General features: G+C 45.8%; 1 protein-coding gene across 2 annotated transcripts in view; it reads right to left on the bottom strand.

Moving 5' to 3' along the window:
* ADCY9 (adenylate cyclase 9) overlaps positions 1-10,941 on the bottom strand; it is a 29,065-nt gene extending 18,124 nt beyond the window's left edge. Inside the window, exons 1-4 of one of the 2 annotated variants that reach the window (XM_079953672.1) lie at positions 9,010-10,941; positions 6,226-6,398; positions 1,498-1,602; positions 373-488 (exon numbers count right to left, since the gene is read on the bottom strand). In XM_079953672.1, the coding sequence (XP_079809798.1) occupies positions 373-488; positions 1,498-1,602; positions 6,226-6,398; positions 9,010-10,903 (2,288 nt within the window). In that variant the 5' untranslated portion in view covers positions 10,904-10,941. Of the gene's footprint in view, positions 1-372; positions 591-1,497; positions 1,603-6,225; positions 6,399-9,009 lie in introns of both variants that reach the window. The other variant, XM_079953671.1, reaches the window with a different exon arrangement.
* Positions 10,942-15,648: the final 4,707 nt, after the last annotated feature.

The raw sequence follows: 15,648 nt of genomic DNA, 5'->3' as shown, positions 1-15,648 counted from the left end.
AAAAGCACCATATGTTGCAAACTTTCCCTTGATCATTCCGATTGCCCTTTTCTGACTCTTTTCCAGCTCTACAGTCATTGTTTCTGAGGTGAGGTGGCAAGAACGACAAACAGCACTCCGAGTGTGGTTGCACTACAGATTTGTATGACAGCAGTAACATATCAGCAGTTTAATTTTCAGTCCCATTCCTAACAATCCCCAACATGGATTTTGCTTTTTTCACAACTACCATGCACTACACTGGGTCCATATTTCCACTGAGCTATCCACCACGAGATCAATACCCCTTTCCTATTCAGTTGCTGCTAGTTTAGACCCCACCAGTGTGTATGTGAAGCTGGGATTCCCCCCCACCCCATCCATCTTTCTCACCTGTCTTCTTTTATCACGTCAACAAAGTGAGCGTCCGTTTTCTCCCTGATGTTTTTGAAGCGCAGTGGCAGAAGTGGTGACTGGTCCAAGCTCACGCCAACCCATCTTCCTTTCTCCTGCAACATTTCATAAAGGGATGTTTGGCTGTTGCTCAGCTTCTCCTCTTGTGGAGGACTTAGAAGACCATTCTGGGACTTGGGACTGCATCCTCCAGGGCCCTGATTCAGATCAAAGGAGGGGCAAAAGCACAAAGAGACAGAGTGATCGTGCCATTCTATTGTTCATCCTCAAGAAATTTTGACAGAAAAACTGCCTCAGCTCAAACAGTTTATAATTTGGAGTGAGAAAGCCTGCAAGCTTCTTTTTTCAACAATTTTCAGGTTTGTAAACAGAACCAAACAATTAAGACAGAAGAAAATTTCAGGATATTTTTACAGTGCAAATTATTTTTATGCACATTATTTGTTGTTTTGCAAGTCAAAACACCCCTTGTCTGAAACAGAAGGGATGGTATTCAACTAAATTTTATGCAGTGTAGAACTACTGAAATTTATGGACCTAACTTAGCCATATTCATTAATTTCAATGTATCTCTATGCAAAACTTATGTAATACTATCAAAGATTTTCACAGCACTGTGCAACCTACACTTTTTGCCCCAAACTAGCTAGTGATGTTCACGGGGATTTGAGTACAGGATTTATTGGTCTCTTATCCAATTAAGGCACACTGGCTCCACACAAAATCAGTGGCATGATCAAACATTATTTTACAATTTATTATTTACTTATTAAATTCCTATGCCACCCTTTATCTGATACCTGGGCCAGCACTGGGTTCTTAAAATTTTTTTTACTCTTCTACAAACATGGATTGGAGGAAGCTAGATAAGGCTAGTCATGGAACTTTGTTGCTGGCTCTAATGTGTTACACCACATCAGGTTGAAGCACCCAAGTGCAACTTCTGGAAGTATACAGATCAGTTCTGAGAATGGAATTCTGTATGTCAGTGGTTAAGTCAGTTTTTTCTTGAGACTACCCTAAGTGAGTTTCCAAATCTTGGACTTACCACATGAATGGGGCAGGGGAGCTAGAGAAGAATGCAACCTGATAAATTAGTGTTACCTTTGTGCTGTTTTTATGTTCATCCTGGCCCCCATTTTGGATAGCTCCTTCCTCTATACTTGCAGCAGAAGCAGATGCCAATGTAGTATTACATGAAGGGCATGTCTGGAAGCCAAAAGAGAAAAACACTGCAAGATTAATGTGTCTCTTTTAAATAGCACTGACATTGCAAATCTTAGCATGTCCAATCTGTATAAATTTCAGGATTCTTGGCAAAAGGTTTCTCAAATGCAGTCCACAGGATGTTGCCAACAGGTTGCACATCACACTTAGTTGTCCTTTTTCCTTCCTTGAATATTTGGGAATAGAATTAAAATCACTTGAGTGTAAAGGAAAGTAGTATCACATATGAGAAAAGCTATAACAACTTAATGGAAGCCTAACTATAATTAAACAAAAATACAGTGAATGCACTTGTACTTAGATAATCTGTTTGGAATAATGGAAATGCCAGCTTAAAAAAAAAAGAAAAACAGATTCTAGTTCTCACGGCCACAGATACAGAATGTTAAAGCTGAAAACATGCTCCATAAAAGATAGAGAAGCAGCTCTAATTCATCATTTATCTTATTTTTATATCCCGCCTTCCAGCTCACCAGAAGGGACCAGGAGGAAGATCTCAGTTGACACACAGTATCAAGAGCCCCTTCCTCACAAGGTGTACTTGTTCAGAAAAGCACCACACACACACACACACACACGGCTGCAATGGTTTATAGCAGGGGCAGGACACCAGTGGCCCTCCAGATATGGCTGGACTACAGCTCCCATCACCCCTAAACATTAGCCATGTGGGCAGGGACTGAAGGGAGTTGGAGTCCAACAACATTTGATGGGAAGGGGGGTGTCATAGGTTACACCATCCGTGGTTTATAGAAACCAGCCCAGTCAGGCAACCATTACAGAAGCTCCAGGCTATTCAAGTGATTTATTGTGTAAGCAAGGTTTGGATATAAAATACTAGAGAAGCATAAAACCTCAAAACCAGTAAAGGAATGGACTCTCAAGTGATGAAGTTATTTCACATTTTATAATATAAAACCTCAATCAACCCGAGTGTCAAATTGGTTCTGGTGTATCAACAAGTTGATTTGGAAAGGCCCCAAATGTTTGTTGCATGGCATACTTTCCTACTTCCTTGAAACCCTTAAAGCAGCAGTTATTATACAGCTTCTTAAAAAAAATTGCTGGACCCAAACATTATGGCCAATTATTGCCCAGTCTCCAATATTTCATTTCTGGGTAAGGCAACTGAGTTTATCACAGAGTTTAAGAAATGCATTTGACACATCTAATGCCTGCCTGCACACTGATGTACTCTGAAAATGGTAACATAATAATTCATTGATTTAACCTTGACTTTGGCCACTTTTATGTTAAATGTTAATTTCTCTGCCAGGGCAAAGTTCCAGAGTCTGCAGAACTATACTTCAAATGCTAGTTCATCTGTCATTTTGCTGCACTTTTGATCTGTGCAGCTATTAACATAAATGAAAGTAAAAATTTGTGCATTACAACTTCATTCCCCACCCCCACAAATATTTAAATGTGTCAGCTGTCAGGAGTGCTACATTTTGCTTTGCGCCAACACCACTTCTTTGAAAACCATGGTCTAATAAGGGACAACCTTCAGAAACTCCCAACAGACTGGTATGAATGAGCCTCTTAGTTCTCAACCCGTCCAACAATTCAAACCCACCCCTGGTACCTCCTACAGTGGTGATCTATTTCAATGAGGACACAAACTATTGCAGAAGTTGACTTTAGAGGCTGCTATCCCTGTATAGATTGCCCTATGCCATTCTCCCTGTTAGTCCTTCAATGAGCTAAATGAATTTTTCATTTAATAACAACAACATCAACAACAACAACAACATTTATACCCTGATCTCCCCAGCCGAGACCGGGCTCAGGGCCAAATACATTAAATACATACATCAAATAAATACATTAAAAACACAAAATCAAACAATTAGTTTAAAATCCAATTAAAGTCACATTTAAAATCAAAATAAAATAAAGTGGGAACCCACTAATCATAACCATAGGGGTGAGGAATTAAAAGTTCACCAGGCCCGGCCACCCGTGCTGGTCCCATAGATAGAAAGAGCCAAGGAGGTCACTTACAATAAAGTACACATTTCGGAGACAAAGCCTTGTGTTGAATGCTCATTCTCCAAAATCAGATGCTTCAAATGAGTGAGGTCCCTTATACCAGTTTCTCTAGTAACTTGGTTTGCTATAAAATAATGCAGTTGGTGCAAATGGACCCAGTGAATGTGGAGTGGCAATCAATCCTCTCTACTGACGCAGGTTTTCTATTTGTGTAGACAAGTCCTTATTTGTATGATCTTGAACTTCTGTTTCTTCCAGACATTCATCAATGCTGCCTTTGTGGAAGGGTTATCAACCCACTCCAAATTCCTGACAGGTGACTGTCCCAAAATCATTATTAGATTTCTCTTTTTCAGTCCCTTCCACTGCTACCCACAGCCTGCCCTCTGGCTCATGTATACACAGGCTGCAGCATTCAAACCTGAAAAGCCTCGTAGTAATGCAACAAGCATGGCTCCCCCACCCCACCCGTTGTGCACGCTCATGGGGTTTTCCTTTACCAAGTCAGGGCTTGGCACTTAAAAGTGATGTATTTTGTTGCAACCCTTTGCCACACAGAAATAATTTGTGTTTGAATTTCAAGACATAAGATTTGGAAGTAAAAGCTGATTTCTGAGAGATCAACCATTAAAAACACTTTCCCTGTGTTGATAAATTTGACTTCCATTGGTTGAAACCATTTTTTAGCCCAATCCAACCTCTGGAAATAAGTTTAATGGTAGTAATGTATATATTGAGATTCCTGCATTGCAGGGGGTTGGAATAGATGACCTTTGGGATCCCTTCCAACACTACAATTCTATGAATGTTTTAAATTCCTGAGGATTATGACCCCCAGGAAGAAATCCATTAATGTGACATAGATATAGGGTGAAGCTCTATGTGGTGTGCAGCTGTCTCTGACACTGCAGGGCTATACTGAAACACCTTATTCAAGATTCATTATAAATTTGAAGGACAGCCACGCTGCCATAATCCTTAATATTTGATCTGCAATTGCAGATGAAAATAATCATATCCTTTTTTTACTGAAAACACACAATCACATAAAGAACCATAGCCTAAAGGGATGAGGAAAATATTTAACAGACTTGCTATGAATTACAAACTACAAATGCATCAGCTGATACAGAAAGCATGTCCCATCCTGCCTACATCTCAAACTCAAGGCTGATAACAACCTTGCATCTCATTTATTCACCCCTCCCACCACCCTGTGAAGGCTCATACAGGCCAAGATGAACCAAGTATCTAGAGCAAAGAATATGGGATTTGTACCTAAGCCTCTCAGGGCTACTGACTGCACTTGAAATGGCTCTGGAACACCCTTAACCAGCAAGGTGCACCCCAGATGTTTTTATTACAGCTCCCATTAGCTCCTGCCAACACACAATTGTTTTTAGTCAACAAATAAAAAAACTTATATCCCACCCTTTCTCTCCAAAGGGTGCCAGGGTGGTTAACAGCACAGGGGTGGGGAACCCAGTCTCCAGTATTTTTTATATTAAAAATGTTAATATATATTGCAAATTATTAATAATATATACCGTATTTTTTGCACCATAACACTCACTTTTTTCCTCCTAGAAAGTAAGGGGAAATGTCTGTGCGTGTTATGGAGGGAATGCCTACGGGTGGCATGCCTATGGATTTTCCTCCTCTAAAAACTGCGTGCGTGTTATGGTCGGGTGCGTGTTATAGAGCGAAAAATACGGTAGTTTGTTCCTTACACAATGTTTCAGTTCAGTTTGCATGTGCTTTGGCTTAATGGAACAGACATCCCCTCCTCCTCCTTACGAGCTCCTTGAGGCAGAGTCCTCCCTTTTTTTTCAAGCTTTTGATACATTTATTGACAATTTTATGAGGAAGTTTAAGTGGTATGATTAAGGCAGGCATTAGAATCAATGGACTCTTGTTTCTCTACCATCACAGCACTTAAGCTAAAGAACGCTTTTATGTTAAAACAAAACCAAAAGGTTTCTGCTCTGTCACCTGCTTTACTTTGTAAGCAACACACACACAAAAATTTCAATCAGTTATTTTTCCCTTGCAGATATCAGAAAAGCAACCCTGAAAAGTGACTGGTTAGCTGGAACAAATATTGCGCTAGGAACAAATGCTTGGAAGAGCACACCAAATTGCGCACAGCAAAGAAGTGTCTCTTCCCACATACATTTGGGGATCTGAAGCCGCAAATCATACTTAAGGATCAGGACCCGAGAACAAGAGTTCCTGCCACCCCCTTGTTTCATTTGCCACCTGCTCCAAGGAACTCCAAGCAGCATTTCCGCACTAACACTGCTGCGGTGAGGGGGGTTGCACTGAGACTGTCCACCTGGGGAGCTTCATGGCAGAATGGGAGTTTGAACCAGGTCCCTCGCAGCCAACCCTCCACTTTAGCTATTATCACGCCGTATGCTTCCTCTCTCATTTTAGGGCTTCATAAGCAATAAAATGAGGAATGAAATCTTTCTGTTTCTCCTTCTTCAAGGATTCAGTGTTCCTAGTTCTACTCCAACCACCCAAGTGACTATTTAATGTCCCCAACGAAAGCTTCTCAAACAAGTTTCTGATTAAAAACCCTTAGAAGTTTGAAGAATACATTTGACAAACCTTGTTTTTTTCCAACTGTCTGAAACCTTTTGCTAAGTTGCCAACATTCTCTGCTGATGAGGTTCCCTGTAACTTGCTTCTGTCTCCTGCTTCTAGACCTGGAAGCAGCATCTGTGAGCAGCTGCAGGGGGGCTCCTTCACTTTCAAACCAGAAATCAGGTATGTTTTCAAACCTACAGGAAAATTACAGTTAACAGAGCTGAAACCATTCTTCCACTACTACCCCTCCTCCCCACTTGTTTGCAGAACCCCTCTCTCAAATGTGCACTCCACTATGACTAGGCAAACCACAGCAGCCAGCTACTACTGCCAGCGAGCCAGATATTCCCATGGCTCACTTCTCCTCTTGGGAACAGTCAGGCCCACCCTCTGGCAACAAAAAGACATTTCATAAACTGCTCTTAACAGACTTTTGCTTCCCTTTTCCTGCCTTCCCAATCCCTCACAATAAAAAGAAAGGCAAGAATAGGCTTATACAATACAGGGCCGCAGTATTTGACAATTTTTGAATACTGAAGGCATTGCTGTCCCACGCAGTAGCACTTGATTTCATTGGCAAGTGTGAATGTTTGCTTAAAAACAACAACAACACACACACACACACTTTACATGTTATGAAGAGTGGGAATCCTGCACCAAGGACTACTGCACTGCAGCATCTGAATAATTGTAAGACTTTTCTCGACTAGCGGAATGCTAGCAGGACTCTGCCCCCCTCCCCACCAGTTTAGCAATGAGGTACAGCCTAATGGCCTGCAGATTATCTTCCTACAGCAAACATGGTGTCAAAAACATTTAGCAGTAAGCAGAATGGCTTGTGTACACACAGAAGTCCTTCAGGACACAAAGCTGACCCACCACCACTCAAGGTAAGACCCCTTCAACGTTTCCAAGGCTGCAACCCTATGCACATCTTAAACAGAAGTCCCGTTGAATTCATTTTCTAGAGGGGAACCTATGATAGTTAACAGCAGCAACAAAGACTCCTGCATCTAGTACATCTAGTATACTAACAGTATTCAAAGCTCATTCCTGCATACTTTAATCCCTCTTTCACTAAACTGAGCTGTATCTAAATAAAAGCCATGAGAGTGGCATAACCACATTAATTACCTGCATATGTTTATTATATTTTCAATATAACACTATACAAAGCTTAACCCAATTTAGAACTACCCATAAAATCAGGTTTTTAACTGAATTTATCCAGTGTATGCAAGTTAAACATCCATTCAGTTAAGTGTGTTGCTGCAGGAAACAAAGGCTTCTCTTTACACAGCACAATGCTCCTCTGCAGGATAGACATAAGAAAATCTTCTAATTATGTCTTATCTTTGTTAAATGCTTAAGTGTACTGCTAGAACAGCAAGTAGGCGCTTTGTGGTAGTCTTTCCCATCAAAGGCTTTCTACCACATCGGGAAGAGCCAGAAACCCTTTTTCTTTAAAAAAGAGAGAGAGAGAGCGATTTCACTACAATACTGTATTTGCAACTACTGATCTAGGAGTATTCTGTACTGGAAACACAGACTATAAATGTTATAAAGAAGTAGCTATATAATAAACAAATATAAATTAGCCTTGGTGTCCTAGGGTGCAGCATATCTTGTACACTTCTGGGAGCTACAGAATAAACAGCACAGACTTTCTTCAAAAATCAGGCTGCCCTAAGAGCAGCTGACTTGGTCGAGGTCAAATGACAGTTAGAAATTCAAAACAATTTATACAGATAACAATTACTGGTACCCTTCATCTGCTGTCAAGGAAGGAAGGCTGAGTCCATTACTACATTTAAACTTTCTGCCTTTTAAATTTCACCATGCTAAGAAAACTCAAGAGGAGGAAAGATGGAGACATTTTCCAAGCTGTCTTGAGGAAGCTTTAGCTTTGCATATTTTATGTCATTTTATGCTCCATGCCCCATCTGTTACTCACACTTAGCTGTCTCCCTTCCAGTGCACTCTGCTCTTGCCTACGGTTTCTAAAACTGACTATTAATTAAAACAGTATCAAATACTTCATTTTGGATCACATTCAGCTCTTTCATCTGTTCTTCAGACTGATAAACACAGTACAAAGTACCTGAAACAAAACATTATTAGACTGTTTTTGGAGGAGCATCTAACACATATTCTTTTAAGTTCTGACTTCTATTTGAAATTCATTAAAGTATATGCCTTTTCCCTAAAGTATTTGTCAAACTGCCACAAGTTCTCTAAAGAACAGATTTGTAACTGGGTGCCTCAAATCTATTTGTAGCTTCAACAAAATAGGTTTGTACTTTATAAGTCAAGTTCTAACCATTACAACTCACCAAATAGCGGTACTTTTCTGGAGAAACCAAAAAGCAAATCTGCCTTAATACGAGGTGTCTGCAGTCTGCTTTTCAGCATGAAGACAAAGTTCTTTTCTGAACGTCGTATTTTTTTCTAGAAGCCTATGAATCACTTGAAACCCAAAGTACAGACTATATGAAAGTATATGAACTATAAAATATCTGGCAGACGATTAAAATACAACATTAAAACTGCTCTTTAAAATAATCAGTTTTAAAATCAGAAAGCGTTGCAAGCGCCAAGCATATGACATCAAATACCTTATCTTTCATTCCTTGAAGAATCAGCAAGGACAACCTCAAAACTAAAACTCTGAATCTCAGATGTTGTACTTGATGTGTCCAGACTTGCCCATGTCAGCACAACAAGCATAAGAAGCTATGGGAGGAAAGTATTGAAGTATACCAGTTCATTTTAGACACACACACGTATATATATATATATGTATACCTTTAAGCTGGTCTACAACCACACTCTGACCAACACGCTCAGTCACCTTTCCATCCTCCATTTCATAGCGGTCATCTAAGTATTTTGCAGTAGCTTCTGAAATATGGACCTTTCCTGCCACGCCCAGTTGCTCCATAAGGTTGGCCAAGTTGACGTCATTGGACCACACATCGAACTTGAACCTTCTCATCCCCAGAATGCCACACAGGACCGTCCCAGTGTGAACACCAACCCTCATGTTCACCATCTCTTTCTTTTCCTGACAAAACTGCTCAATGGCTTTAATCATGCCCAGCCCCATCTCGATGCAGCAATAAGCATGGTCCTCTCGGGGCTCAGGGCACCCTGCCACACAGTAGTAACAGTCCCCCAAAGTGCTTATCTTCTCACATTTTGTGTCCTCGCACAGGCGATCAAAGCGACCAAAGAGATCGTTCAAGAGTCCCACCAGAGCATGCGCAGATTTGTTGGCACTCATTTTTGTGAAGCCCACAATATCCGCAAACAAAATACTGACTTGTTCTATCTGCTGCATTTTAAAAGGACGGAATATGATGGGGTTTTTCTGTATAGAAGGCTTTTTCTTTTTGTTTTTGGGGCTGGAGGTGGAGTGGCGCTTCACGGAGTTCTCGCTTTCGTCGTCCCCCTGCTTCATCAGGTCGTCGGCAATAATCCTGGGCATGACGGAATGGATCATCCTCTCCTTGAGGGCCTTTTCCACCTCCAGGTCTTTGCCGTGCATGATGGACTGCCCCACTTTCAGGAAGGTGCTTCTGGACCGGACTTCGGACATGATGAAGAGGTGGATGCCGGTGGCGTGGATGCACACGTGCAGCAGGGCTTTGCTGAGCAGGTCCCAGGCCAGGAGGCGCTCCCCAAAGGGCGAGAAGCAGCTCTCCTGGCGGAAGTAGTAGCCGAAAGTCTCGAAGAGGACCGAGTAGGAGAGGCCCAGCAAGAAGCTCAGGTAGAGGGGCAGGTGCATGACGGTGTAGAGCAGCAGCAGCACCTCGATGCACATGGAGAAGCTACCCACCTGCGACAGGCAGGGCCCCGACGGCGGACCCCCCCACTCGTCCGGGCCCGCCGCCGGGGGTCCCAGCGCCTGCAGCTGCGGCGCCAGCGTGATGGCGAAGACGAGCAGCACGAGGGCCAGCGAGGTGCGCGCCGGGTGGCGCCCGTAGGCGCGCGTGAAGGTGAAGGCGAAGAAGGCGAGGCAGGCGGCCAGGAAGGCCAGCGCGGGCGCCACGAAGGGGGCCTGCCGCCACCGCCCCCGCCGCCGCCCTCCTTCGGCGGGGGGCCCCAGCCGCAGCGCGAAGTAGGCGCCCCACAGCAGCCCCGCCGCGCCCAGGTAGGAGAGCGCGTAGCGGAAGCGGCGCCGCGTCTGCGGGAAGCAGCGCTCCCGGCAGGCCTCCTCCAGGTTGCTCGAGTCGAACGTGGGGTTCCACCACTGCGCCGAGGCGCGCTCGAAGAGCTGCGGGAGCCGCGTCGAGCGCCGCCGGGAGCCCAGGCCCAGGCCCAGGCCCAGGCCCAGCCCGAAGGCGCCCCCGCCCCCGCCGCCGCCCTTCTCTCTCCGCTTCTTGCCCCGGACGCCTCTCCCGACGCCCGACGCCGCCGCCGCCTGGGCCTTCCTGGCCGCCGCCGCTGCCGCCGCGTCTCCCGAGCTGCTGCTGCCGCTGGAGGAGGAGATGCTGGCCTTGGCCTTGGCCGCCCCCCCCGGGGGGCTCCGGGCGCAGATCCTCACCGTGACGCTGCCGCCGCCGCCGCTGCCGCTCGAGTCGCAGCTCACCTCGGTGCTCCGCCGGCGCCGCTGAGGCTGAGGCTGAGGCTGCTGCTGCTGCAGGAGCTGCTGGTGCGCCGAGGAGCCCGAGGGCGGCGAGGCCGACGAGGAGGCCATGGCCGCGGCCCTCCGAGCGCTCCCTTCTCCCTAGGCAGCGGCTCTCAGCGCGGGCCGCCTCCGTCTCCTCCTCCTCCTCCTCCGCCGCCCGCGCCGCCTCCGCTGCCGGGCGTCTGGGTGCCGCCGAGGACCGCGCTGCTGGGGCTCCCGCCAGGCCGCTCCGGGCCCCGCCGCATGGCGCTGCGCCAGGGCCGCGCCTCCCTCACGGCGGGCCGCTCGGACGCATCGCCCGCCTCCCTGCAGGCGCCTCACAGGAGGCCGCGGCGCCGGCTCGGCCGCCCTCAAGGGGAAGGGGAAGCAGAAGAAGAAGAAGAAGAAGCAGCAGGGCGAGGGCGGAGGCGGCTGTCACTGAGGGGCTCGGCGCAGGCGCGCTCGGGAGGGAGGGAGGCGGGGAAGCCGTGGCCGAGGGGGGCGGGGACTCGCGGGCGCGCGCACAGGAGAGACCCCAGCGGGGCGCGCGGCGGCGGCGGCGGCGGCGAAGAATCCGTGACCAGAAGCCGCGCTGCCCACCGCGCAAGCGCCCGCGACATGGCGCGCAGGCGCACGCTTGTCTTGTGCGGCCAAGTTTCCCGCCTTTGGTCTCCTCCCTCCCTCGCCTCAGCGCCCCTCCCCCCCGCGGCTTCTCGTGAGGGAAAATTAGATGGCGGGAGAAAGGCAAGGGGGGCCACCCTCAGGAAGACCCCGTCTCTCCCTGACGTATCATGAACTTTATTGTTTTGAAAAAGCATTTGTTAGCTTGTCATTTCCACCAAAACTTCTCCAAGGAATTTCTATATAGCTTGATTGATCAAGGAGTAGTCAGAGAGTTATTTACACCCAGGGTGACTTTAGCAAAGGGTTCCCACACAGATCTGCACCCGTAATGCTCCCAATTTACCTTTTTGCGAAATGGAACGCCTCGCTCTTTGACTCCCAAGAGCACCATCCGAAGACGTTGGAAAGAAAACCCAGCTAAGCTGCAGCACTGAAGAGTGTCAGGGCAGATCACATCCGCAGCGGGAGAAACTCGAGCGCAGCTGGCGAGTCGGGAAGAGTTGGGCCAAAAACAAAATGGCCGCTGGGCAGAGACCAAGTGCCCCAGGTGATAAAGACACCTAGCGGCTTCTTCCCATCTTGCTTCAGAGTTTCTGAATGGTTAGATGGCTGAATCAATATTCTCCAGTAAAAGGTTTTTAAAGCCAATTCATTGTTTCTTTTTCAAGAAACAGCTGATTCCTTCCAATCGCCATTTTGGGAAACTGCTGAGGGAAGACTGAGAAGTGACATGTGAGGGAAGAACTGGTGAAAGTCTCTCAGTGACTTTTGGGGAATGCCGCTCTCCGTTTTAGGGAGCTGGTCCCCCCAGAGTAGCTCCCAGCTTCTCTTCTCCATGTTCCCACCGCATTTATTGTCTCCAGAATTGCAGCCATTGAATTCTGCAGCACCAGGCAGGTTACCAAGGCCAGCCCTGCGGCAAAGTGAAGCAACGTGGCGGCTGGTTTTTCACGAGGCAGGAAAAGGTGCTAATCGTTAGTTATTCCGTCGAAAGGACTCCTGAGGTTCATCTAGTCCAACCTCCTGCCAATGCCATGCAGGGATCGCAGCAAAATCATCCCTGCCAGGTGGGCACCCAACCTTTGCTGAAAAACCTCCAATAAAGGAGACTCCATCACCTTTAGCTTAATAATGCATTGTTACTGTGGTTTTATTTCCACTTGCAGGATTTTCTGCCTTGAGGGCCGCCATAATGGGCAGCCTCGCTCTGGAAGGGAGCTCTTTTGTTGTTGCGCCTCAGGCAGCAAAGGTCTCGGCCTCATCCTGCAGGACCACCTGGCTCTGGTTCGCCCCGCAAAACTTGGGTTCTTCGCATAGCTGCCAACGTTTCCCTTTTTGAAAGGGAAATTCCCTTATTCTGGATAGGATTCCTCACAAGAAAAGGGAAAAGTTGACAGCTATGGTTCTTCGTTGCTGAGAAGACGGGAGGATGAGCCCCAAAGCCACCGCCACAACTCCAAATGCCACCGCGCATAAGCGAAGAGATCGGCTTTGCACCGTCGTTTCCCCAAGGGGGCTCCTGGGCCACAGGTCTGTGGTCCTCCATGGCACCCACCACTTTGGATGCGTTTCGCTTCCCCTGGGGGCTGGCCTTTGGCAGCCACAAGTGTGTGCTGCCTGCTCAGCCCAGATCCCCACACCAGGCTGCACAAAATACCTTGCTGCTCTTAATATCTTTTCCCTGGACCTGCTCCTCTCTCATTAGAGCTAATTAATTGCTGCCGTAGAAAGGGTAAATTATTCAGCAGGGAAGAAGTCAGCCGGTGGTTCCATTGTGGCACCGTTATGATGCGCGGCCTGAGTCAGAGAGCAATTAAAGGCTTGGCGCGCAGCAGCCACAGCTGCGGGGGGGGGGGGGGGTTTCGCCTGATCTGGCTGCCGCCCTCTCTCCCCTTCCGCGCCCTCATTAGCTGCAGCTGACACAGTTGCCTTTGCATGTTTCTGCCCGCTGTTCTGTTATCTCTTCCTGCCTCCCGCTTGCCATCTTTGGCTCCCACACAGAGTCCTCTGATGCTGTCACAGAGTGTTCTTCTCATTTCTCCTCCTTTCCCTCACATCCTCACATCCCGATCCTATGTAGAGTGGAAAATCAACAGGCAGCACGCCTATCCTTGCCGAGGCCTACATCCTATGCAGGGGGGTTTATTCATTAGGACTTTCTCTGAAGCAAACATGCATATGGTGATGGAGAAAGTCTTGGGTTTTGGTCCTGGCAATTAAAAAAAATCAATCTGCTGCAGCCAGCAAGCTATTTACTATATTTATTTATTTATTTATTTATAAACTGCTTCCCTACCAGGCTTCAGTACATCCTCTCATTGGTGCTACTCTGCAGTCTTACCTCAGCATTGAAACTGCATTTTTATATCAGAAAGTGGGGGGAGAAAACAAACCTCGAGAATTTCTAAAATGTGATCATAAATTTGGGGGCTTCCCTGACAAACTCCACTGATAATTTCATCTTTTTTTACAAAGTGACTCTTCAGGTTGCATTCTTACGTGGGGAGAAGAATTACCTTTGAAATTAGAACACTTATTGACACCGTTGCCCTCAATATGCTTCCATATCACTATAAACTCTACACATGCCCAGATACTCATTAATACATGCATATATAACCAAAGAATGTATTGGATATTCAATATTATTATTTCATCACCAGTTTCTCAATAAACACTTTTCAGGGGCAAAATATATATGCAATAGATCTAGATTATGTGAAGACTGAAGTCAGGAGTGCCTGGCGTGCTCTGGTCCATGGGGTCACAAAGAGTCGGACACGACTAAACGACTAAACAACAAAATGTGAGGACTGAAAACAAGTATTCAATCTCCAGTTGTTCTAGAATAAAATGTTGTGTGTGACAATTTGCAAGCAGGCTTTCTTGGTGATAGCACCCATCCTTTGGAATGTTCTCTGTCAGGTATTAGTGTGGTAGAGAGAATAATGACCTTTAAATGCATCTTAAAAGTTTATGCAAGCTTTCATTAACCCTGGCTCTTAACTTTCTATTTTTGTTTTGTTTTGTATACAGGTGTCTCCCCGCTTACTTGCATTCAGCTTGCAGGACTGTGTATACGTGTGACGCCGGGAAATAAATCAATTTAAATTGCAAAAAGACGTGAAAACGGCCCCAAAAGATACCAGCAACAGCAAGTGAATCTGACACACAGCCAGCCTCTTCGGGGCACTAATCTCCCTGCCCTTGTTGTTGATTCCACATCACCCTCCAGTGATGAGGAAGACTAAGAGCCATCATTGCCACAATTCATGCCAGTCTGGTAAGTGCTTCTGGTTTTTTAAAGGATTTTGGAAAGGTTTCCAGAGGTTTAGAAGGCTTTTTAGATGGTGTTCCCTACTATATGTGATATCACGTATACGTGCGGAAACCGGAAACGTAACCCTCGCATAAGTGGGGAAACATCTGTACTGTTCACTTTTATCAGTGTGTAATATACAAAGGGTATATTTTCGAAAACTGCAAATTTGCATTTGCATTTTGGTTTTATCTGATTTTTATAAAACTGTACTGAATGTTGTATTTTTATTGTTTTTATATAAGCTGCTTGGATTTGTATAAGAGGTATAAAATGTAAAAAATGAACATGTTATGTAATTTCTAATTATCTGGAAACATTTTCATGCAGTTCACAGTATACCAGGATCCTGGTGGTTTTGCACATACACTCATGAGGGGCTGAGCTAGTTTTGTTGGTAGCGAGTCTGATCCTGCAAGGGTTCAGGGAATGGAATTACTTGTGAGGATGAAGCATGATGGAGATGTGAGTAACAATCCAAACCGACACTTCTGCAGATATCCTTCCATTTCCTAAAGCACACTAAATCCAGGCCTTCAAAATATTAGGAAGCAGAGTGATGGCCACTTTGGGAATCCCCATCATTGACAGCAACAGAGAATCAGCATTTAAGCTGAGCATGTGAGCCATTCAGAGTGAAAGGAAAGAATCTCTGCAGCACCCTATTGTGGTTTAGCCACTTCCTGATTGCAGCTTGAAGTCTCTCCCCTAATGACTTCCTCCTTCCTCACTGTAGAGGGGAAACCCTTTTAGTAACCTCACCAAAACTCAGACCACAATCATAATCTAATGAAACAAAATACAGTTAATAAGAGATTTGTGCTTCTAAGAGATTATTTTCCCAATTTATGACAACTATCACCCATTACTATGGGTGGAACTATAGTGGAAA

This window comes from Podarcis cretensis (genome assembly GCF_951804945.1).
Source record: "Podarcis cretensis genome assembly, chromosome: 14".
Classification (NCBI taxonomy): domain Eukaryota; kingdom Metazoa; phylum Chordata; class Lepidosauria; order Squamata; family Lacertidae; genus Podarcis; species Podarcis cretensis.
Note: the sequence above shows the minus strand (reverse complement) of the source record. Positions and strands in the feature narration are given on the sequence as shown.